At 55.0% G+C, this 23261-nt stretch overlaps 1 protein-coding gene across 8 annotated transcripts in view; it reads left to right on the forward strand.

Moving 5' to 3' along the window:
- Positions 1 to 23261, forward strand: part of LOC144933057 (homeobox protein cut-like 1) — a 198265-nt gene that overhangs the window by 19308 nt on the left and 155696 nt on the right. The window contains exon 1 of one of the 8 annotated variants that reach the window (XM_078857542.1): positions 15872 to 16008. The exons of the other annotated variants lie outside the window; for them this stretch is intronic. Coding sequence (XP_078713668.1) covers positions 15964 to 16008 — 45 coding nt within the window. The 5' untranslated portion in view covers positions 15872 to 15963. Of the gene's footprint in view, positions 1 to 15871; positions 16009 to 23261 lie in introns of those variants that run through there. 8 annotated transcript variants of the gene reach the window in all.

The raw sequence follows: 23261 nt of genomic DNA on the forward strand, positions 1-23261 counted from the left end.
ACTCACCACCACTACACTCACCACTAGTACACTCACCACTAATACACTCACCACTGCACTACACCACCACTACACTCACCACTAGTACACTCACCACCACCACCACACTCCCCACTACTACACTCACCACTACACTCACCACCACTACACTCAACATATTGAAACGGCTGTACCGCCGAATGGACCCGAAAACTCAATTTCCCCTCCACAAGAACACGGGCTCATAACGACGACGCCGCCGCCGTACGGGGGGTACACGTGGATATGGGAACAAGTGCACGAACTGATCGGGGATTACAAATCGCAGACGGCGATCGACGACGGGAAAGGGGAGGAGGAGGGGGGCAGCCAACATCAACGCCGCCGCCTGCTGTCGTAGGAGCTGTGGCAAAAGAATCGCAGCCGAAGAACGGGAAATCCTCAATCACGTCAAGGGATGGCGGTCGGTGACGTCACCGCGCACGCCTGCGTGATGACGTCACACATCCCGTGCGACGTCGTGACGTCAGCGCGCTTCCCGTGGGGGGGGGGGGACGGTGTCGTACTGGACACAGTATTTAAAAAAAAGTTTTTCCTCGCTGGCTGGCTGCCTGGAGCAGAGGCTCACGTCCAAAGGGAAGGTCGCGTAACGTCCGAAGGACGTGCAGGCTGATGGCTACCCCGCCACCTACGGCTCGTACGTACAGTAGGTGCTGTTGAACTTCTTTCGCACCGTACGTCGCCAACCGTGCCAATCGGAGGGCGTGCGCCGACACGTCGCGACACGCACGCAATGGTGCAACCCGATACGATAGCACTCCGTAGTTTCTCTCTGTGTGTGCCAGTGCCCGCCCCCTCCCCTCCGCCCCACTCCCCTCCCGCCCCCCTCCCCTCCGCCCCCTCCCCTCCGCCCCCTCCCCTCCGCCCCCTCCCCTCCGCCCCCCTCCCCCTCCGCCCCCCTCCCTCCGCCCCCTCCCCTCCGCCCCCTCCCCTCCGCCCCCTCCCCTCCGCCCCCTCCCCTCCGCCCCCTCCCCTCCGCCCCCTCCCCTCCGCCCCCTCCCCTCCGCCCCCTCCCCTCCGCCCCCTCCCCTCCCGCCCCCTCCCCTCCGCCCCCTCCATCTCCCCCCCCAATCCCCTCCATCTCCCCTCCATCCCCTCCATCTCCCCTCCATCCCCTCCATCTCCCCTCCATCCCCTCCATCTCCCCTCCATCCCCTCCATCTCCCCTCCATCCCCTCCATCTCCCCTCCATCTCCCCTCCATCCCCTCCATCTCCCCTCCATCCCCTCCGCCCCCTCCCCTCCGCCTCCGCCCCTCCACCCCCTCCATCTCCCCTCCACCCCCCTCCCTGCACCCCCTCCCCTGCACCCCCTCCCCTGCACCCCCTCCCCTGCACCCCCTCCACCTTCTCCCCTGCGCCCCCTCCCTCCGTCCGTCCGTCACCGCCTCGCACCTCGCGTGGCACGGCTCTGTACAGCGGCGCGCCTCCTCCTCGTCGTAGTCTGCTGCTGCTGCTCTATAAATAGGTGACCGGTGTGCGTGCAATCTGCGTGGCTCCCCGCGGTTGTGTCGTGGGTCTGGCCGGGAAGCCCGCGGTGGGAGGTTGTTGGGGGGGGGGGTGCAGGGGGCAGGTGCAGCGGGGGGGCCAGGCACAAGAGATCTCTCTGGTGCCACATTGGGAGTGGGCACGTGGGCGAGGGTGGCGTGGTGGGGTGTGGGGGACGACGACGACATGGTGAGGAGTGGTGGTGTGCCCATGGGATGTCTGTGAGCCATGGTGAGGGTGTTGGTGTGTGTGAAGGTTGGGAGATTCGTGGTGCAAGGTGCGTGAGCTGCTTGACGTGTCCGTCCTCGTTATTGATATCGACTCAGCATCGAACCCTTGCCACCCCGCTCCTGTGCCGCTCGCCAAACCGGTCCAACGGAGACTCCCAACTCGACCTCGAGACTTGCCCCGAAAACTCCGAACCCTTTGCAACTCAACCACAGTCGCCTTTGCACTTTCGCCAATTCGCCCGCATTCAAATGCAAATGATTCTCGCATGCATTGATATGCAAATGTACGCGTGGGGGTGGAGTGGATTTGGGGGAGAGGGGGGGTGTGCGCAAAGAATGTAAACATGCAAACTCTGGATGGCAGAGAGAGGAACTGCGTGAGTCGTGAACGCCGGCTTATTCTTGGCGATGCGTGTCGAGCAACGCAGATTTCGTTTCGTGCCACTCGCCAATCGCTCGCCGCCGCCGCTGCCAGCTGCGACAAGACGACGCGCGTACGAGGGCGACAGACATCGCAGGCCCCCCCTCCTCCTCCTCCTCGCCGGTTCTCGTGCAGCCGCTGTGCACGTACGTTGAACTTCTGTCGCGCCGTACGTAGCCGACCGTGATGAATCAAGCACGCGTCGTCTGTCGGTCGCCCTCGGCGAAACACCCAGACCCCTGCGCTTTGAGAGGGGTCCGGCCCCGCCGCCGATGGATGGATGGACGACGGACCGAAGATCTATTCGCGGACGATTCGCTCCCCCCCCACCCACCTCCGCCTTACGGGTTGTATGGTACTTTCAGATTTCTCGCGTGTTCGAGAACGGTCTGTGGAAGAAGATATCCGGGAACTACTTCTGGCTGAAATTGCTTTCTGTGGCCTCCATTCCACGTTGGGGCCACTGTATTTTCCCAGCACACCCTGCTGCAGAGAAATGCTGGTCTCGTGGCAGTCAAACCAATATTTTTTTTATTTTCATACTCAGAGTTGGAATTTGACCAAACTAAGTGAAAACCCACATTTAATTTGATGGTTTTTGTGCTGTTGTCGGTGACCAGGCAGAGACCGTTAACTCGATACGCTTGAGAAAATCGGATTAGTGACGGGTGGCTGGAATTCAGATTCAAATAAACATAGCACTTTGTAAAAAGTATGATCTGCCAACGACAAATCAGTCAGTCCCTCTACGTTGAAGAGGGCCCGTTGCCTGAAACGTTAGCCTATTGTTTTCTGTGATAAGGCATTACTGACAATGTGTTGTTATATTTTTATGTACTTCTACACAAAAAAGCAAAGATCCCCCAAATAGCCTTAAAATACTGTTGGGGCAAGTGCTGTTAGCGAGCACCTATGAAGGCCGGCACGGCACACGAGGGGGTGGGTGGCCAGAACCACGCCCGACCGCCTTTGTCTCCCCAGTGTTGATGTTCACCCACTGCACCGGGTACTCATTTAAGGCTGAGTCGACGTAGGGGAGGCCCAGGACCGGTTCAGATAATCGTCACTGGTGTTGGCCGTGAGTGGGAATCGAATTGGGTTCATATCGCAGCGCGCGTGCCGCTACACTATCGCTCCCCACACACACACATGCACACACTTTCAAGCGCAATGCATTAGCATGGGTCAGCCCGGGTCGATCCCCCTGATCTAAACTTGGGTGCCTTAGTCTGGCCGTTGGAGTCTATTGAATTTGCACCGAATCCTAAACACTGTATGCTGCCGCTGCAGCAACCACCACCACCACCGATCCGCTTGCGCTAAAGCTTGCAGTCTCTCTCTCGGCAGTGTAGAATCCGTTTAACCTCGTGCTCCAGCGGTGCTGTATTAACCACGCTTTTCCTGCGCCTCTTCATTCGTGAAGGCTTAGTCGACCAAATTAGCGGAAGAAAATACTTAATACCGTTTACGCCGTTGGATTGGGCAGTTCGTGGCAAGCCCCAACTTTCAAACAGCCCGAGTGTTTATTATATTTTTAAAATACGAATGTAATTCACTCCCCCCATCACGAGCCTTGAGTTAAGTGTTCCAAAGCGCCATGTTTTTGTTGCAAGCGCTTCAGCGTCTCGAGATGTGTTCATGTTTAGACTCTGCTTTGCTTGTCAGTCCGCTTGCTGGATGAAGGCCTACCCCATCCCTGCTTCCAGTGCTGCGAGATATTCACATTCCTACGACGTGGCCCAGATGTTTTTGAACTCCAGCGGTGGCAAAACGCAAGTGTGCGCATTGCGTGGAAGCGCACGCCGGGTGACAAGTGACACGGCCACCGTCACGGTGCCCACGAGGACGAAGAGCAGCAGCGTGAAGTGCAGGAAGTGCACGCGAGCCGGCACAGGAGGCCGCGGAGCCTGTTTGACCGTACTTCACCACGCCGGTCGGCTCGGTAAAGGCAGTAGGGGGGGAGGTGGAGGCTGCCTCAGCGCTGGTTCTGAAATCAACCGTCACAGATGGCGAGTCGTGCCCAGGAGTTGAGCTCGGGTTGCCGGGTTCGCGGTGCAGCGCCATTGACCCACTGCGGCGGCACCGCTGCGACCACGAGGTGTTGTGCCGTAGGGCACCGTGGCGGAATTCCCGACTTCGTAAAATATGGACGATCGGTAAGAAGGTTGCGGGGGTCAAATTCTTGCCTTTGGTTGACCCAGAACATCGTGAGATATATATAGACGATAGATAATGTTTGATTGGAAACCAGGTGAGAGCCCGTTGAGACTAAGAATCTATGTTTTTTGTTGCAGGGGGACTTGGATAATATAGGCAATGCAGTGCACATTGATTAAGATACAAAAAAAAATCTACCCAAAAAACATTATGAACCAGAACAGAATCTGGCGTCATAATCGCACGCAACTCCATGAAGTCAATAGTTGACGGTGGTTGTTATGTTGGGGAGACTTGTTCCCTGCCGAGGGAATGTGGAATTTCCATTACTGCTTGAGAGATGAGAACCGCGCCATGCTTATGTAAGCAATCACATGCTGTTGCTGTTGTTGTTGCACAGTACATACTGTGTTTGTAGGTGAATTGTAAATGCAGCGGTAGTAGATTGTGGCATGAACCCGGCCACCCTAATTCCCTTCCTAGCGACAGCGAGCAACAATATTTAAAATGATCCTGGGCGACTGCTTCACCGACCCTCGCTGACCAACGTGGTGAAGTATGATGAGTATGGTCAAATAACCTCCGACCCCCCCCCCCCCCCCATTACTGATGCAGCATGGGGAAGCCTTGATACACCGGCGGAATGACAAAAGGAGCTGGACGTTTTGCGTACGTTCATTTGGGACTGTGGTTTCTGGTCCAATGCAGATCCCCGCGGAAACTTTAATGAGCCCCCTATTAATACCCCAGGATTTCTTGGGGAGGTCGGTGGGGGGAGGGGGTGGAGATCCGCCCCCCCCCCGGTTGTGAACTCCCCCGTGGTGTTGTGATAGAGAGCTCGGTGCGAGTGGTGGCTGATGATTAGCGGTGCCAATCTGTGCAGAACCTTCTCTCTCTCCGTGCCTGTGCGTGGTTTTTTTTCCCTAGAGTTTGGCTTTGTGTCGCGTGGCGTAGCGTTGTGGGGGGGGGGGGCGTCTGTGATTGCGATGGGAAAGTCAAACGTCCACTTGATTTGGCAATGGGGGAATAAAAACTGGAAGAAAATTGGAGCGTGTTTTAAGTGGGAGGCGAAATGAGGGTAAAGTGATTTCAGAAAAAAAAATAGATTTTTTAAAGAGCATCTGGGACTTAATGTGCAACGATGTGAAGAATTGGGTTGGAATCTGGGTTGCAATTCGATTCCAAGAATCGATTCTTTTGTTGTTAAAGCAATGTGGTGGTGTAAATTTCGATTTAAAGCTTTCGTGACTGCAGTAATTCATCTTCTTGGTTCTTTCGGTAAAGTCACGTCGACAAACCTGTTCTCCACCTGAAGACGGCTGCTTGCGTTGTGGCGGAAACGTCGTGAGAATTATTTTATGTTTTATTTTTATTATTTTATTATTTTCCTTCTACGTGACTTTACCGAAAGAACCAAGAAAATGTGGTGATTGTAGCGACCTCTAGTGGCTGTAGAGGTTTACATGAACCAATCGCATGCGAGGTTTACGGTTCTTACGCACGCGCAAGGTGCGATACGATGCACCTCTGGCAAGCTGAGGTGATAGATATTGATTGACGATTCGAGATGTCGTTACACCCATAGGCGGTCCGTAACTCGCCGTCGATCAACAACACGCTTTTATTTTCCCAAGTTTCCAGGTTTCACTGGACGAGATGAAAATCAGTGGAATCAACTGCAGCTGGCGGAACAGCCACTCTGATGTCAAAGGCGCGGACGAGCAAAATTGCTAAATAAAGAAAGAGAGACGCTGATGAATTATGTAGTCGTTTGACTGGAGCTTGAATGCAGAAGGTCGTGGGTTCGATCCCGGATCCTGGCGGTACCAGTTTGTACGTTTGGAGTTCGCGTGTTCTCTCTCTCTCTCTTCCAGTGATGGTCGGGTGGATTTTTCTCCAGGTCTCTCTCCGGCTTTGCTCCCGACGCGCTTTGAGATTGTCAATTTAAAAGGCGCTTGATGAAACTGAGTTGTTTATCATCATTATTATTATCACTACATGCGTGTGGATTATTTGGCTACTGTAATAAATTCCCACGTGATGATACGAGCCACTTGGATGAGCTGTCATGTGTGGCCAGGATGCCTCTGAGACAGATTGAATAACTCGGTGGGTTTCACCTGGTAAATCAAAAGTTTTAAGCCACCCAGGGTTGGTGGGTCGCGTCTAGGATGGGCGCCACACACTTCAGCACTCCCACGTGTCTCCCAGCGTTAGCCTCTCACTTCACCGCAGGCGCGACGGATCGTGGGGTCGGATCAGGCCGCGATTGAGAAATGACTAATTGCAGCCAGAAAAATAATGTTGATTTGTAAGGAGAGGGGGGAGGGAAGGAAAAAAAATGCCAAAAAAAACATTAGTGTGCTAGGCTGCGCGCGTGCAGGGCATCGCTTATATATGAATGGGTACTTGTTGTAAAGCCCATCAATAGTGGGACCACATCTTTAGCTGGGGGGTGGTGGAGGGGGAGTTATATATATTTTTAAAAATATATATTTTTAAAGCCAAGCGTTCTTGGCCCACGAACCGCTCTTGCACATAAATAACGAGGCGAGGAAGCCGCGGAGAGACGCACGCACGCACGGACGGACCCCGCCACCACCGTTGTAATTGCTGCGCAGTGTTGCAGAGTTGGGAGTAAACATTTCCAGAGTTGCATAATCGCTCAATAGATGCAGCTTATTTATATATTTCTAATGTTTCTCCCCGTGCCTCTCGAGCTCTCTCTGCTCTGACTCCCGCGTCCGCCCGACCGAACGCAACCCGCAACCCGGGGGGGCCACCATCCAACCCCCCAAAGTAGCAATCCTTATCCAATCCACCCCATTACCCCCCCACCACCACCAACACACCGCTTGTACCAAAAAAAAAGCTTTCAAGATGGGCACACATGCACAGCTTAGAAGCAATTATTACTAATTACCACCTGCAGTTTTGAAAGCACTTTTGCGAATTCTTCCTGTTAGAGCATTAGCAGGAATTAGCTGCCACTGGATCTAGGTGGGAGGGGAAGGTAGGAGGCAGTGCCCCCACCACCGCACCCCCCCCCCGCCCCCCAATTCCTCACATCCTCCAGCCCTCCTCCTGCACCCCCACATCAGGATTAGGCTTCAGAGGTTGGGGAGGCTTTTGCACCGCGTACAGGTCAAACCACAGTCGTCTTAAAGGTGCTGCCATTAAGCACTCACTTCTTGGATAAAAAAACATTCCTATTTTTTTTTGCCAGCCCGCCTCTCCCGCCCGCTCGCTCTCTCGCTCTCCTTCGCTCTGCCTTTCTCGCAAAGACATAATCCGCACCGTTAATCTCGCGCCAGCGAACAGATACTTGGCGTTCGTGTGTGTGTGTTTTTATGGCGTAGTTTTTTTATTTAAACATCTACATTTTAACAACAAATTTGCCAGACCCTCCGGATAAAGTGTGCCTTCGTCAATGTAAATAATTTAGCAATTCACGTGGTCTACGTGTTCGCCCGCGTACAATGTAATGTGCGGGTGATTTTTTTTTTCTTCAACTGGCCGGGATTTGAGTAATTGCAAGCAGGGCGCCTGGTGCACGAAGTGGGTAGGTGGGTTGGTGGTGAGTAGGCGGGTCGGGTATGTAGGTGCTTGGGTGTCTAGGTTGGTAGGTGATAAGTAGGTGGGTGGGTGGGTAGGTGTGTGACTAAATGGGTAGATAGGTAGGTTGGTAGATGAGTAGGTGGATTGGTGGGTGCGTCAGGTGTAGGTGGTTATACTCTTTGTTTTTTTTCGGTAAAGTCACGTGGGTAATTTTTTTACGTTGATACAGTAATTACCTTGATACAGTAATTTTGCTGTGACCGTGCCACCTGAAGACGGAAGCTTGTGTTGCCTCCGAAACGTCGTGATTTTATTTATTTAAATTATTTTTTACCTACGTGACTTTACCGAAAAAAACGAAGAGTGAATCCTTGCAGTCACGCAATTTTCAAATCTAGTAGGTAGTTATGTTAAGTATAGCGAGTAATCAAATCGTGACCGTGATACAGTAATTACCTTGATACAGTAATTTTGCTGTGACCGTGCCACCTGAAGACGGAAGCTTGTGTTGCCTCCGAAACGTCGTGATTTTATTTATTTAAATTATTTTTTACCTACGTGACTTTACCGAAAAAAACGAAGAGTATGAATCCTTGCAGTCACGAAATTTTCAAATCTAGTAGGTAGTTATGTTAAGTATAGCGAGTAATCAAATCGTGACCGTGAGTGAACCTTTCCGAACATTTATATTTTTTGCGCGCAAATAAATCCTGGATTCCCGAATCCTTGGCACAGAACGGACGTGGCCTGGCAAGCCGGTACTTCTGGAGTGTTCTGCACGGGGGGAGTGGGTTGCGACGTTTCTGCGTAAAAAAATAAAAGATTCCACGGCGCCTGCTAATGGCGAGTTCAGTTGCAGCAGCAGCAACAACACTACTTCTGCTACCTTAATGTTTTATATGAAAGACAAACTGCAACCCCAACTTTCCCGCCGGCCCCCCCCCCCAAGCCGCCACTGATTTTACTTGGAAGCATTGGCATCCGTTTGTTTAAAAAGTTAGCATTTCATCCTGTTTGTATGCTTTTAATCACTGACATTAGTTACAGCCCATTAACGCACTTCTTGCCAATTCTGTGTTGTTTTGAAAAGGTGGGGGTGGGTGCGGGGCACGGGGGAGGGGGGGGGAGGCGACGCTGTGCGGTGGAGGTTTGGGAAGGAAATTAAAAGAGACTAATGTTTACTTTGTACAAGAAGACCGACGGAGTCTTTCCGTCTCGTTTTGCTCCTCGCCGCCGACGGGAGTCGAGCACACACACACGGGGGTGCGGATCTGCCGAAGGCCGCTCTCGCACTTTCTCCCTCCCCCACTCCCTCCCCCAACGCGAATGAATTGACGTGAATCGACGAACGCAGGAACGTGTTTCGTGTGAAAGGAGCGCGCGGATACGCTCGGCGCAAATTCTTTGCGGGCTGGGGACGTTTTGACGGCGCACGGGAGTGTCGTGATCGGCACCGTGGTCACGTTCGGATTACTCGTTACACTTAGAACCTAGCTGCCTACACAGAGACGGATAGGTTACAACATACTCTTTGGTTCTTTCGGTAAAGTCACGTAGGTAGCTACGAGACTTTACCGAAAGAACCAAAGAGTATGGATTCCTGGTGTCACGAAAGCTTCAAATCCAGGTTAAACGCTATGGCGTCGACGGGAAGACGCACGAAAGCCGCGCAAACGGATTTCAGTCCCTGGTTTGGTACTCGGATGTGCGACCTCCTCCCCACCTCCCCCACCCCCCCAGGGCTTGCCTGGTGTCGTGGGCATGGAGCTGCGAGGCGTGTGGGGCCAGGAGATGACGGTGTTGGGTGGCGCGCTCCCTCCTTGCAGACGCCCGTCGGGTTTCTCAAGGCCCCCCCCCACCCCTCCCCCACTCCGGTTTCCTACTCCCACGACGTGAAGACACATTTTGATGGGACGGAATTTTGTGCCAAACGTCGCAGGAGTCGGTGAGGCTTTCATCATTGCCCTGCGTAATTAAACAGTGCAAATACGACTAGGATCTATATGTAGCGTCTAAATAAAACCGCATCTGTAGGTTCTATACAAAAATAGTGGGGTGGGGGGGGTTGTGTTATTATAGAGAGAGGCAGAGGAAGAGATCTTGAACCGAAACTTGAATGGGTGCATGGAGTCGACAGCACGGACGGCGGGCGGGGTGGGGGGGACCACATTGGCAGTGATGCACGGTCGGCCACGTCACTGAAACAGAAACGTTCAACCGCATTGCATCGGCAACTCTTGCCTCCACCGCGAGATGAAGCTTCTCTTCAGTCGGTTGGCTGACGTTTCGGGCAGTGTGGCACTGCATTGGAACAAAGAGCGACAGGCCAGCGAGAGAGCGAGAGAGAGAGGTGGGGTTGACCGAGTTTGCGCTTTACACGGCAGCGGCGTCGGCGCCGAGGGACATCTGGGGGTGGCGGGGGGGGGGATGTGAAAGAGCGTTGCCGCGCGCACAGCGGCGTGGAAGTCCTCCACCGCGGGGCTGAGCGGGGCTGAGCGGGGCTGAGCGGGGCTGAGCGGGGCTGAGCGGGGCTGAGCGGGGCTGAGCGGGGCTGAGCGGGGGCGACCACCGACGGGGGAGGGTGAGCGACGCGCGGCGGAGAGCGGCAGTGATGGTGGGTGGTAGGTGGGTGGTAGGTGGGTGGGTGGTGGGTAGGTGGGTAGGTGGGTGGGTGGTGGGTGGGTGGGTGGGTGGTGGATAGGTGGGTGGGTGGGTGGGTGGTGGATAGGTGGGTGGGTGGTGGATAGGTGGGTGGGTGGTGGATAGGTGGGTGGGTGGGTGGTGGATAGGTGGGTGGGTGGGTGGTGGATAGGTGGGTGGGTGGGTGGGTGGTGGATAGGTGGGTGGGTGGGTGGTGGATAGGTGGGTGGGTGGTGGATAGGTGGGTGGGTGGGTGGTGGATAGGTGGGTGGGTGGGTGGTGGATAGGTGGGTGGGTGGGTGGTGGATAGGTGGGTGGGTGGGTGGTGGATAGGTGGGTGGGTGGGTGGTGGATAGGTGGGTGGGTGGGTGGTGGATAGGTGGGTGGGTGGGTGGTGGATAGGTGGGTGGGTGGGTGGTGGATAGGTGGGTGGGTGGGTGGTGGATAGGTGGGTGGGTGGGTGGTGGATAGGTGGGTGGGTGGGTGGTGGATAGGTGGGTGGGTGGGTGGTGGATAGGTGGGTGGGTGGGTGGTGGATAGGTGGGTGGGTGGGTGGTGGATAGGTGGGTGGGTGGGTGGTGGATAGGTGGGTGGGTGGTGGATAGGTGGGTGGGTGGGTGGTGGATAGGTGGGTGGGTGGGTGGTGGATAGGTGGGTGGGTGGGTGGTGGATAGGTGGGTGGGTGGGTGGTGGGTAGGTGGGTGGGTGGTGGGTAGGTGGGTGGTGGTGGGTAGGTGGGTAGGTGGCTGGTGGGTAGGTGGCTGGTGGGTAGGTGGAGGGAGACGCGGGCCTCTTCCGATCGCACCCCTAGCGGCCGCGCCATTTCGTCGTCGCGGGCGGGGGGATGCGGCGAGCCGCCCGGACGTCGCGTGCGTCTCCACGTGTGCGTCTCCACGTGTGCGTAGCGTGCGTCTCCACGTGTGCGTCTCCACGTGTGCGTCTCCACGTGTGCGTATCCACGTGTGTGTCTCCACGTGTGCGTCTCCACGTGTGCGTAGCGTGCGTCTCCACGTGTGTGTCTCCACGTGTGCGTAGCGTGTGCGTCTCCACGTGTGCGTAGCGTGTGTCTCCACGTGTGCGTATCCACGTGTGCTTCTCCACGTGTGTGTCTCCACGTGTGCGTAGCGTGTCTCCACGTGTGCGTATCCACGTGTGCGTCTCCACGTGTGTGTCTCCACGTGTGCGTAGCGTGTCTCCACGTGTGCGTATCCACGTGCGTAGCCGTGCGGCGCCCGACCGCATTTTGCACGACGCGTTTTTAATGAACGCCCCCTCCCCCCCACGTGCTCACACTTTAGTTATTATGAAGGACGTTTTTGGTTGACCCGTCGATGAAGTCTTTAATAGGTTTTATCACAGCTATTTAATTTGTTTCAAAAGTATTATTATTATACGTTTGTTGATTTAGCTCGCCGCATTAAATCGTTCACCGTCGTCGGCATAAGGCATGGTCTATCCACTGCTGATGATAGCTTCTCTGTTCCATCATCATCTATGATCGTTTCAACATCGAGGAGGAGCACTGATTTCGGATTGATTGGTACCCCAGTCGCGGAGTGAAGTACACCCCTGCAAAAAATAGTGTCCCAGAAATAAAATATTTAAGTGCCTCGGTCATCTTGTATTATTTGGATACCTCGGGGTACCGCCATAAGGATCATTTGTGAATAAAGTATCGTGAAAAATGAACGGCCGAGTGAATGTCGTGAGGGATCGGTGGCGCTCACGAGTCTTGCTGGTGGTGGTGAGTCTCGTTGGTGGTTGTTGGTGGTGAGTCTTGTTGGTGGTGGTGGTTGTTGGTGGTGGTGGTTGTTGGTGGTGGTGGTTGTTGGTGGTGAGTCTTGTTGTTGGTGGTGGTTGTTGGTGGTGAGTCTTGTTGGTGGTTGTTGGTGGTGAGTCTTGTTGGTGGTGAGTCTTGTTGGTGGTGGTTGTTGGTGGTGAGTCTTGTTGGTGGTGAGTCTTGTTGTTGGTGGTTGTTGGTGGTTGTTGGTGGTGAGTCTTGTTGTTGGTGGTTGTTGGTGGTGAGTGTCACCGCGAGGGCCGCGGCTGCGAAGGCTCCACGATCGATGTGACCCACCCGGCGAGCTCACGGAGCCGCATCGATCCACGTGGCTTCCCCCCCCCCACTGCCCCCCCTCGCCCCTCATCACCCCCCCCCTCCTCTTTTTTTTACGTCCTCTCAGCCGCTGCTGCTACTATCGCCAGGATTCCTTCTCCCTCCCGTTGAGTCTCCACCTTCACTCGTCTCGCTGAGTGACAGGTTACCACCGTCACTGTCCTGGATCTCACAGATCCGTCTCTATCTCTCTCTGTGGCCTCATTACCAACATTCCCAGATGCCCCTCTTCCCAATCCCACCATTCCCAAGATTCCCCGGGACCCTGTCTCCTTAAAGAACTTGGATCACTTTGTTTCAAATAATTCGTATATCCCTTCCTTCCTGTCCTATTCCCAATATCCCCATGAAGCCCTCTCTCCCTGTCCTCGATCTTCTCAAGATTCCCAGATTTATCCGTTTTTGTTTTTCCCAAAATTCCCAGATTTGTCCGTCTTCACTATTCCCAGGATTCCAAGATTCCTCTCTCCTTATCATCACTCTTCCCAAGTTCCCCACGCTTTTCTCCGCATCTTCACTATTCCCAGGGTTTCCGCAATTGAGCCCTCTGGCCCTGTGCTCACCGTGTCCAAAATTCCACAAATCTCCCGTTTCCCTGTCCTGGCTATTCCTAAACCTCCCAGGTCTCCCTCTGCCTAAGGCGGTGAAGCTCCCCCCCCCCCCCTCTCTTCCTGAACCCTCTCAGGTTCCTCCCAAATTCCCAGGTTACTATTAAACTGTTTAAACTAAAACAATGTTTTATTTTACCAGGTGTAAGGCGCACTGAGCTATGTAGATCTTTTCAGAAGCGACCTGGCCGCAAATGAAAGCTCAACGAAGTGGCTTATCATCATCACGTGGAAATTTATAGCAGCCAATTACTCTAAACGCGTGATGTTGATTCTAAATGTGGAGGGAGAAACCGGAGGACCCGGGGAAAAATCCACGCGAGCACAGGGAGAGAGACACGCAAACTCCAAATATACAGCAGCAGGCGTCAGGGTCGGGATCGAAGCCACGACCTCCTGCATACCAGGCGAGGTAGTTAACATCTCCTAGCCACCGCGAGAGGTTCCTCTTTAAATGCCCCCCCCCCCTCTCGTCTACAACAGCGGTGGCGACATTGACCACTCGCACCCCCCCCCCACCACCATTAGCGTCTCATTATTTAATTGTCGCCACCGGCGGGCCTGCCTCTTCCCGCGTCGCGGCGAGCTTACAGGAAGACGGTCATTAGCATTTTCACAGTTCTCACGTTCATAAAATGCACGTAGCGCGTGTTCCTCGCTCGCTATCCGGCAGGGAGTTTGCCCGTTCGCTCCGAGCTCGTCTTCGTGAAACTCGCACGGATCGCTTCCCCCCGTCCCGTGTTCCCAGCCGGGGCAGCCTTCTCAATCACACGGTTCGCTCGCGGGCAATTCGCCTGCATTCATCACGATGATCGTCATCGTCGTCGTCGTCATGATTGCGTGCAATGATCGTCGTTAATGAATGCGTTTCGTTCAGCGCGGCGATGGTTCGTGCTTTTTTTGCGAGGATTTTTGTTTTTTAAACGCGAGACCGTTTTACATGATGACCAGCAACCACCACCGTCAGCCAGTGTCATATCGATTCTCTTCCCCCCCCCCCGACATCGCCCCCCCCCACTCCCCCACCCCCCTCCCCCAAACCTGTACAGCCGCCCGCCTGCCCGGACTGATAAGATCGATAGGCAATCAACAAATCTTCCTCTCCGATCAATAACGAGCCACGTGGCAGCCAGGCTTCCCATGGCAACGGGCGAGTTGGCCCGGCTGCTGATACTGAAGATGATGCTGCTGCTGCTGCTGTTGTAAATGCTGCTGATGGTGCTGCTGCTGCTGCTGCTACTGATGATGATGATGGGAGCTGACTGAGCAATAGGAGACAGAGGAGGCATTTCATGTCCAGCAGGATGCGGCAGAGTTCCGCCAGGGGCTGACCCCGGCGTTGACGGGGCTGCGAGTGCGGAGGGCGACACTGACTAGACACGAGAGCGATCGATGTGAGGATGAGGGCGACAACCTCCTGCGAGTCCGCGTGGCAGTCGTGACGCCGACACAAGATCAGGACTCGGGTGCGGGATTCGCACTCCGACTGGTGTGCGATTAGAACCAACGGGGTTTTTGGAACCCTCGCCGCGAGGAACGTCCTTTGGGCTGATGTGGAATTGGACCGCATTTGCACGTCGGTTGCTGTGCCAAACTTAAATCTGTCCGGTCCAATTCCAAAAACCAATCTTGCGTAGAATTCAGAGTGGATGTAATAATTTTAATCGTAATAACAACACGGCGCTTTGTCGAGCCATGGATGTGGTGTCGGTCATGAGGGATGTCTGCCTATACGTCACCACTCCCGTGTCTTATTTCGAACCAATATTTTTTCCTGACTCATCAGTTTAGAGCTGGTGTAGCGCAGTCTGTTTTGAAACTCTGGCCTGCGATGCGTTTGGGCAGACAGCAGCAGCAAGCGGATTGAATCCATTTGTGCGGAGCTCTGAGTGTTTTCTCCTTTGATGGATGGGGTGGACGGGGTTTCATTCTTCTGGCTTTTCCAGTTTCCTTCTCACGCGACCGTGAAACGCTCGGTTATGGCATTCGCCAAGAATCCCATCGTAGCAGCAGCAGCAGCATGGAGACTCCCTCGTCGTCCTCGCTGGAGATTCCCACATAAACAAAGGGGGGGGGGGGGCATTATCATGAACGTTAAATTATTAGTTTCACGGTTGAAATGGCAACGGACTCCGTCGAAGAATGTCGTCGTCGTACAAACGGCAGCAAAGTAAGAATCGCAAACAAGAAATTTGCAGACACAAAGAGCGAGAGAGGGGGGGGCAGAGAGAGAGAGAGAGGGGGGGGGGTAAGAATGGCAGATGGGGCTGTGTCGCCCGATTCTCGTTGCGGGCTGCTGCGGCGGGGAGGGAGCGAGGGGAGGATGGGGAGGGGGTCAAAGGCCAAAGTCAACAAAGACGCGGAGGAGACGGGCGCCTTTATTGATCATCGGCTGCAATTAGTTTGTGCGAAGCGGCAGAGACCAAATAAATAAATAAGTGGGCGGGAGAAATAATTATGTATGGAATTATGGACAGGCTCTAATTTCGGTGCGGCGGAGAGCGGCGGCGGCGGAGGGACGGGACCGGCTCCGAAACCGCCCGCCCCCCCCCCCTCGTCGACCACTTCGCCCGCCTCTCCCGTCCTCGCCGCGCTGCTGCTGCTGCTGCCGCTGCCGGCGGTGGTGGTGGTGGTGGTCGTCGTCGTCGTCGTGATGAGCGTGGGTTTTGTTCGCTTCCGCCGCTGGGCTCGCGTCGCGCTCCGCGATCATGAAGGGGACTTGCCGGAGCCTGCCCCGTGTCGCGAGCGTGGAGGTGAGTGCCGCTGCCGCCGCCGCCGCTAGCCCCTGGGTCTCCCCCATCGGCCTTGGGTTGCTCCCTTGCAAAAATGACTCATCCACGGTCGCAGTGGGGCCCTGGCATAATTGGATTTAAAGAAACCGAGCCAATGATTATCGTCGTCGCTATTGTAATATTTACTTTGAACAAGGCGATCATTCGCAGCTCTCTGCTAATCCAATGTTGGATGAAAGGGCTTCCCCACGCTCCGTCAGTCACGGTGTGGCGGAAGGGGGGCAGGGTGGGGGTGCGGGGGGTTGTGACCATATTTGACCACGCCGGCTGGTCGGACGCCGTGGATTTGCAAAGCGGGAGCCCCGGGACCGGCTTGCGATATCGCTCGCCACTGATGCTCGCCACCGGCCACCAGTCAGGAATGCGACTCGCGCCACCGGAGTTCAACGCACGGCACGCGGAGCCCCACCGCGCCACCGGAGCCCCACCGCGCCACCGGTTCCCCACTGCCGCCGCCGCCTCTTTATGGATTCCTTTAGAGAGTTATCGGCCTTCGCGCATTTCAAAGACACCGGACGCGTTGGCAAGTGTTCCCCTTTGTTCAAAGCCAATGTCTCCCGTCGCCGACAATGGGGCCAAGTCGCCCCCAAGGTGGGGTGCGGGCGGGTGGGGGGGGGGTAGTAGTGGTGGTGACGCGGTTTCGAACGTCCTGTCGAGATGTGAATCTGGCCAAGCAAATCTTTCTCCCGGAGGTTGCTCGCCGCGGCGTCGACTGTGCGCCAGTGCACGTTGACTTCACAAGACTCGTCGTGAAGATCCCCCACCCCCCAGCTCCCCATAAACCCTTAATCCTCGTAAAAAAAACAACCCATAACTAACTCTCGATTTAAAGCTTTCGTGACTGCAGGGATTCATCTTCTTGGTTCTGTCGGTAAAGTCACGTAGAATGGAAATAATAAAATAAAAAAAGTAAAACATATTTGTTTTATTATAAAAATGAAACATACTTATTTTATTATGTTTTATTTTCATTATTTTATTATTTCCATTCTACGTGACTTTACCGAAAGAACCAAGAAGACATAACTAACTCGTTGCTCGCTTGTTTGACTTCGTGTATTTTATGAAAGTTGCGCTGCGGGTGCAGCGGGGGCGCGCCGGTACGCAGCTCTCACTTCGAACCCGGCGACGCGAGTTCCGTTCGGGGGTCACGGCTAACGTCGGCGTCGGCGGCGGGGGCGAGGCCTTAAAGCCAGCGGTGGATTGACAAAAGGGACCGTGAACATTTTTGAGTCTCCCGGTTCAAAATTGATGCGGCGTTGCTTTCCGTTCACGCACAAGCATTTGCGTTGTGTTCCGCCGGTCTCTTTGTAAAGCAGGGTCTCTGTCCATAACTACACTTGTGTACGCAATATCCCCGCCACAGGGGCGCCACGGTGGTGAGATGTTAACTACCTCGCCTGGTATACGTGAGATCGTGGGTTCAATCCCGACACTGACGCCTGCATATTTGGAGTTTGCGTGTTCTCTCTCCCCGTGGCCACGTGGATTTTTCTCCAGGTCTTCCGCTTTTTTCCTCCTCAATTAGAATAAACGTTACGCGTTTAGGGTCATTTGGGTGCTGTAAATTTCCACGCAATAAGCCACTTGGTTGAGCTGCCATTTGCGAAAGCCCGGGTCGCTCATGAAAAAGAGCTGTATAGCCAAAGCGGGCCTTAACCTGCTACAATAAACATTTGTTTCATAAGTTTAACCTGCCCGCACTTTCCCGTAACCAAAAGCTTGTTGCGCTTTGCAGGTCTCCCCGAGATATTTTTGTCTTCATTCGGGGAAGTCAAGGAGAGCTTTCATCGAGGCAGGGCTTTGTTTCCTGTCTTTTTTTAAAACATCGTTTGGAGCCGGCCAGGATGGTGGGGTGGGTGGAGGGGGGGGGCGCTTGTCATAACGGCACAGGAGTGGATCATAAATGTACGGCGGAGCGGCGATATATATTTTTTAATAGGCCATAAAAAAAACGGGTTCTCACGTCGGCCGCGTATCCATCACCGGTGTGATTAAACCCTTTCAGACATTACGCCCTACCTTACACGCGCCTTAATTGATCGCGCAAGTCTTAAACACGTGCGAGGGGTTGCATTAATGACCATCGAAGGCGACCTCGGTTTTAACACGCGCACAAAAAAGCGAACGTTGAAATGACGGAATTGGCGCTCGGCAGATGGAGAGAGCAGATGAAACGTTTTTTTGTTGTTGTATTAAAAGAAAAATCCCAACGTTTGTTTTGTAGCGCTTACATTCAAGGCCACTCTCAGGGATTGTATTATTTAGGCTACATTTTTCTGGCTCCAGATTATAAACCGTTTTTGAGCCCACGCTCTGTTTGCTTGATGTTGCTCTGTATTTCAGCGTTTCTGCCTTTCAGGGATTGCCTGAGACCGTGGTGGCTGCGTTGTACAACACGCGTGTCGTGCAACACGCGTGTTGACATTCTCCGCCGTGATTTTAGCCGCTTCCGAGCGTTTGCCACGGTTGAAAAACGAAAATTCGACGGTGTCTGAAATCTATCTCGTTTCGTCAATCCGATTAAAAAAACAGGATTCCCTAAAAGGCCTGTCCTGTGACCAAATCGCCCCCAAAACACTCCCCGATCTCGTCAGATCTTGGAAGCCCTGAGAGCTACGGTCGAACCTGATTTAGTGACCACCAGGTGCTGTGGGTGTGAGGAGACTGAGAGATGTGGCCATGAGATGGCAGTGGTGGTGGTGGTTTCCTTCAGCAGTTTCCCACACGAAGCCAAACCTCTCGTGGCGAATGGGAATTGGGCGCCAACTTCGCAATACAGCAGGGCGAGCGCCCTCCTCGAAACTAAAGCGAGGCCTTCCTGGGATTATAATTGCCGTTATTATTCTTAGTGTAATAAACACGACCTCGGCACGGACAGCCATGCACATCTCTCGCCGCGCGCACCTTCTATCGCTCGTTGCCCTCAATTTAATCGCGATCATCACCCGGGCGAATGTGAAACGTACCTATCAGGTGCGCTGCGCCAATCATATTTTTGTTTGTTGTGTATGCCGCCGCTTGTGCACTTGGTCCGGGAGTGTGTCATGCGCCCAGGTGTCTTTTCTAAATAACAACAACAACAACAAAACCCAGGCCAAACTCACTCATCGGGTGCCCTTGAAAAATAATAACATTTTTCGAAAGTGGTCATCGTTTGCAACTTCCGAGGGCTGCATTTAAATTAAAAGGGCCGCCCCTCGATAAGAGCGGCGCTTGCCCCCAGGCAGACCGTCCATCCTGAAATAGCGAGCGGGGCCTTCGTGTCTGTGTGTGCCGGAGTGTGCGGTGAGCGCTGCGCTACGAACCCGGCGACCCGAGCTCATCGAAATATGATGACGGACAATCGTCACCGGCCAACACCGGTGACGATTATCTGAACTGGTCCTGGCTCTCGCCTAGGTCGACTCAGCCTCAAATGAGTAACCTGTTGCGGTGTGTAAACAACGCCACTGGGGAGACAAAGGCGGTCGGGCGTGGTGCTGGCCACCCACCCCCTAGAGTACTGTTCCGGCCTTCATAGGTGCTACTCGCTAACAGCACTTGCCTCTACAGTCTGTCGAGGCTACACGGGGGGGGGGGGATCTCTGTCTTTGTGCCCTCTCCGTGTGAAAGACGCTGCTCTGCGCTTCGCTTGTCTCTCTCTCTGTGCCCCAGTTGACACACCACTGACCACCCCGGGCAGTGGTGTTCCCAGCAGCAGAAATAGTGTGGCGTGTCGTGGCGTGTCGCTCCTTTTGTTTTGCGTCAGAGATAACAATGAAGTGGTCTGGCGGGGGTGGGGGGCCATGGGGGGGGGGGGGGTTAGAGGTTTTTTTGGGGGGGAGGGGGGCTGCTATGTACCAGGATGATAATGATGGCGATGGCGACCAGAGGATTACATTTTTGACAACGGATATGATGAGAAAGATGATGACAAAAAGTGATGAGTGTGGTGATGATGATGATTACAGAGAGGATGGGCAAAGATGATAATAAGAACAGCCATAATCATTGACAGAGATGTTCAATCCATTTATGGGGTCAACGCCTCCTCCCCACGCCGCGTCGGTCATGAGGTGGCGGGGTGGTGAGTGACGGGGTGGTGAGTGACGGGGTGGTGAGTGGTGAGTGAAGGGGTGGTGAGTGAAGGGGTGGTGAGTGACGGGGTGGTGAGTGGTGAGTGACGGGGTGGTGAGTGACGGGGTGGTGGGTGGTGAGCGAGGGGGTGGTGAGTGACGGGGTGGTGAGTGGTGAGTGACGGGGTGGTGAGCGAGGGGGTGGTGAGTGACGGGGTGGTGAGTGGTGAGTGAGGGGGTGGTGAGTGAAGGGGTGGTGAGTGACGGGGTGGTGAGTGGTGAGTGGCGGGGTGGTGAGTGACGGGGTGGTGGGTGGTGAGCGAGGGGGTGGTGAGTGACGGGGTGGTGAGTGGTGAGTGACGGGGTGGTGAGTGACGGGGTGGTGAGTGACGGGGTGGTGAGTGACGGGGTGGTGAGTGGCGGGGTGGTGAGTGGTGAGTGACGGGGTGGTGAGTGACGGGGTGGTGAGTGAAGGGGTGGTGAGTGACGGGGTGGTGAGTGACGGGGTGGTGAGTGGTGAGTGAAGGGGTGGTGAGTGACGGGGTGGTGAGTGAAGGGGTGGTGAGTGACGGGGTGGTGAGTGAAGGGGTGGTGACGGGGTGGTGATTGGTGAGTGAAGGGGTGGTGAGTGAAGGGGTGGTGAGTGAAGGGGTGGTGAGTGACGGGGTGGTGAGTGACGGGGTGGTGAGTGAAGGGGTGGTGAGCGGCGGGGTGGTGAGTGACGGGGTGGTGAGTGGCGGGGTGGTGAGTGGCGGGGTGGTGAGTGGTGAGCGGCGGGGTGGTGAGTGGCGGGGTGGTGAGTGGCGGAGTGGTGAGTGGCGGGGTGGTGAGTGACGGGGTGGTGAGCGAGGGGGTGGTGAGCGAGGGGGTGGTGAGTGGTGAGTGGCGAGGTGGTGAGTGGTGAGTGACGGGGTGGTGAGCGAGGGGGTGGTGAGTGGTGAGTGGCGAGGTGGTGAGTGGTGAGTGGCGGGGTGGTGAGCGACGGGGTGGTGAGCGAGGGGGTGGTGAGTGGTGAGTGGCGAGGTGGTGAGTGGTGAGTGGCGGGGTGGTGAGCGAGGGGGGTGGTGAGCGAGGAAGTGGTGAGTGACGGGGTGGTGAGTGGCGAGGTGGTGAGTGGCTGCCCATAACCGGTTCAGACATTCACCACCGATGTTCGACGTTGCCGGGATTCGAACTCAGGCCGCCGGGTTCATTCCACAGTCGTGCAGTGCGCCAACCGCTGCACCACCACTCCTCCAGCGATGATGATTTTTCCGATCCTTTGTTCTGTGACCACTTTGAAAAGGACATTTTAAAACTGCTCACAAGGTGAACTATGATTACACTAATTACGTAATACTGTATTTGTCGTTATAGGCACCCTAGATAATAATGAAATTAAATATTTACAAATGTATGTTGATATATTGATGAGTGGAGATGGGTGCTGGTGGTGGTGTTGAATGACTCCAGGCCGTTGTGTGGAGTGTCTATTTTTATTATTTTGTTATTACACTATTTTTATTAACTCACTCTGTCTGTTGTTGTTTTCGTTGTTGTTTTATCCTCAAATCTTGTAACTCAATTTTAATCCACTTCCCAACGTGGTATCGACTGCAAACTTGGTATACTTATGTCATACTCATGACAATACTATATTCTATCATTAAAAATAAAAGAAATATTTTTTAAACATAATTTTTTACATGTTATGTTTCGGCTTGGCTCTAATTGTTCACGCTCAATTCACGTTGGCTGTAATAGGCCACTTTCCCTTACGTTATGGCAAGCTTCGAGGCCACTTCCTGGAGTTCTTCCATTCCTGGTAGATTTCATAAAAGCGTTTTTTAAAAAAGTTTAAAAAAAATAATATTTGTTTAGTTGGGAGCCGCTCTCCATCTCTCAACTCATTGACTGCTGCTGCTGCTGCTTCGCTCCCCCGCCAGAGAACCGAGTTGGACTCCAGCCCCCCCCCCCACTCACGTCCACCACCACCATCACCACCACCATCACCACCATCACCACCACCACCAGTGACAGCAAATATCCGAAGCGTTCCTGGACCTCCTCCCCTACCTTAGGTCGACTCGGCCTCAAATAAAGCAGCTGGTGCGGCGTGTATCGTCAACATCAACCACTGGGGAGACAAAGGCGGCCGGGACGTGGTACTGGCAAGCCACCGCTACTCGCTAACGGCACTTGCCCCAACGATCTGTTAAGGCTACACGGGGGATCTTTGTATTGTGATGGAACTCGCGGTCGTGTCACCCACGCGTGCCGGGCAGTTGTGTCCAGTCGAGTGGCGATGTGTCGGTGGAGGCGTCTCTGCCCACACGCCTCCTCATCTCCCTGCCTCTCTCCCTGCCTCTCCCTGCCTCTCTCCCTGCCTCTCCCTGCCTCTCTCCCTGCCTCTCCCCGCTCTCCTTTTGCCCCCCCCCCCCCGCCGACTCCTCCTCCATCCCCAACCTCCCCCCCCCCCTCTCCTCTCTTCCCTTCTGTCTCTCCCCTTCTCTCTCACACTCACCTCCCTCTATTCCCCACTCTCCCTCCCCACCCTCTCCCCACTCTCCCTCCCCACTCTCCCCCCACTCTCTCCCTCCCCACTCTCCCTCCCCACTCTCTCCTGTCTGGCCCCTCCCCACTCTCCCCCCCCTCTCCCTCCCCACTCCCTCCCCACTCCCCACTCTCTCCCTCCCTCCCCACTCTCCCCACTCTCCCTCCCCACTCCCTCCCCACTCTCTCCCCACTCTCTCCCTCCCTCCCCACTCTCTCTTTCCTGTCTGTTCCCTCCCCACTCTCCCTCCCCACTCTCCCTCCCCACTCTCCCCACTCTCCCTCCCCTCTCCCTCCCCACTCTCCCCACTCTCCCCACTCTCCCTCCCCACTCTCCCTCCCCACTCTCCCTCCCCACTCTCCCCACTCCCTCCCCACTCTCCCCCCACTCTCTTCTGTCTGGCCCCTCCCCACTCTCCCTCCCCTCTCCCTACCCACTCTCCCTCCCCACTCTCGCCACTCTCCCTCCCCTCTCCCTCCCCACTCTCCCTCCCCACTCTCCCCACTCTCCCTCCCCTCTCCCTCCCCACTCTCCCTCCCCTCTCCCTCCTCACTCTACCCACTCTCCCCCCACTCTCCCCACTCTCCCTCCCCACTGCCTCCCCACTCTCCCCACTCCCTCCG

Source organism: Lampetra fluviatilis, chromosome 6 (genome assembly GCF_964198595.1).
Source record: "Lampetra fluviatilis chromosome 6, kcLamFluv1.1, whole genome shotgun sequence".
Lineage (NCBI taxonomy): Eukaryota > Metazoa > Chordata > Hyperoartia > Petromyzontiformes > Petromyzontidae > Lampetra > Lampetra fluviatilis.